We start from the raw sequence: 1,112 nt of genomic DNA on the forward strand, positions 1-1,112 counted from the left end.
AAGCCATGTTAGGTATGGCTATGGGATGTTGGATTTTTACATTCTCAACAAAAAGAAAGAAAGAGCCCCCCACCCCCATAATGACTAGATGTTGGGTCAGAAAGGGAGAAAGAGAAATAAAGGGGAAAGGTATGGGGGAATGGGGCTTGAAGGAGAGTGTGGTGGATGGGGTGAGGAGAGAATAAGCAAAAGAGAGAGAGAGAGAGAGAAAGAACAAGCCAGAGTGAGAGAGAGGGACAAAGGGACAGAGCTCTTCTACTATCATGTAGAGCAGTAACCACACACACACACACAAACACACGCACAGACGGGAGAGCAGGTGGTGGGAGGGTGGCGGGTGTCCATTACCTCTCCAGGGCAAACTGCATGAGGTCCTCATAGCTGACGTTCTCCGGGCCCATGTAGCCGGCAAACATGAGTGGGGAGACTTCCTCCTCCTCCTCCCCCACACTCCCGTCATCCAGGAAGGAGGAGGAGGAGGCAGCCACTGGGTTCGAACCCGCGGCCATCTTGGATGTTGTGGTCACCATTGCGTTGGGTTGGATGGTAGCGTAGTGCACTGTGTCGCCACCATAGCCACTGTTGCTGCTGCTGTTGTTGTTGTTGTTGTTGTTGTCGCGGGTCCAGTGTGGTTTGGGACTAACCACAGTCGGTTTCGAGGTTGTGCGGGGGGAGAGAGGGGGTGGGGCGCCCGACGGGGTGACACTGGTGTATATGACGGCATTGCTCGACGCTCTAGAGCAGACGCGGGGGGAGAGGGGTGGGGGCTGGGAGGAGGAGGAGGAGGGACTTAGCGAGTGGGGAGGGAAGGAACGCGGGGAGAGGGGGGGAGGTACGGAAGATGTGTAGCTGGAAGACAGAGACACAGACGGAAGTTGAGTGGGTCGTGAGGGTGGCCGGAAGGGTGGGTTAGCGGGCTGGGACCAGTGGTGGGGTGAGGCGGGACCGGCCGTGTGGTACAGGGAGACAGTTGGCGGGCAGCTGTTGAGACTTGACGTGCTGACGATGGGGTGGAAGGGGCTCTGGGAGTAGGGGTGGGGGTCGGACGGCGCCTGGGCGAAGAAAGCATCATCGTCATCGTCTTCATCGCCATCATCAATGGCGGTGGGCTG

At 57.8% G+C, this 1,112-nt stretch overlaps 1 protein-coding gene across 1 annotated transcript; it reads right to left on the bottom strand.

Moving 5' to 3' along the window:
* Positions 1–13: 13 nt before the first annotated feature.
* Positions 14–1,112, bottom strand: LOC101847312 (proline-rich receptor-like protein kinase PERK2; the record flags this gene model as incomplete). The annotated part of the gene is given in 1 exon segment (XM_005113471.3): positions 14–1,112. A coding segment is annotated over 1 exon segment (768 nt), but the record flags the coding sequence as incomplete, so codon positions are not given.

Source organism: Aplysia californica, unplaced genomic scaffold, assembly GCF_000002075.1.
Source record: "Aplysia californica isolate F4 #8 unplaced genomic scaffold, AplCal3.0 scaffold02669, whole genome shotgun sequence".
NCBI classification, from domain to species: domain Eukaryota; kingdom Metazoa; phylum Mollusca; class Gastropoda; order Aplysiida; family Aplysiidae; genus Aplysia; species Aplysia californica.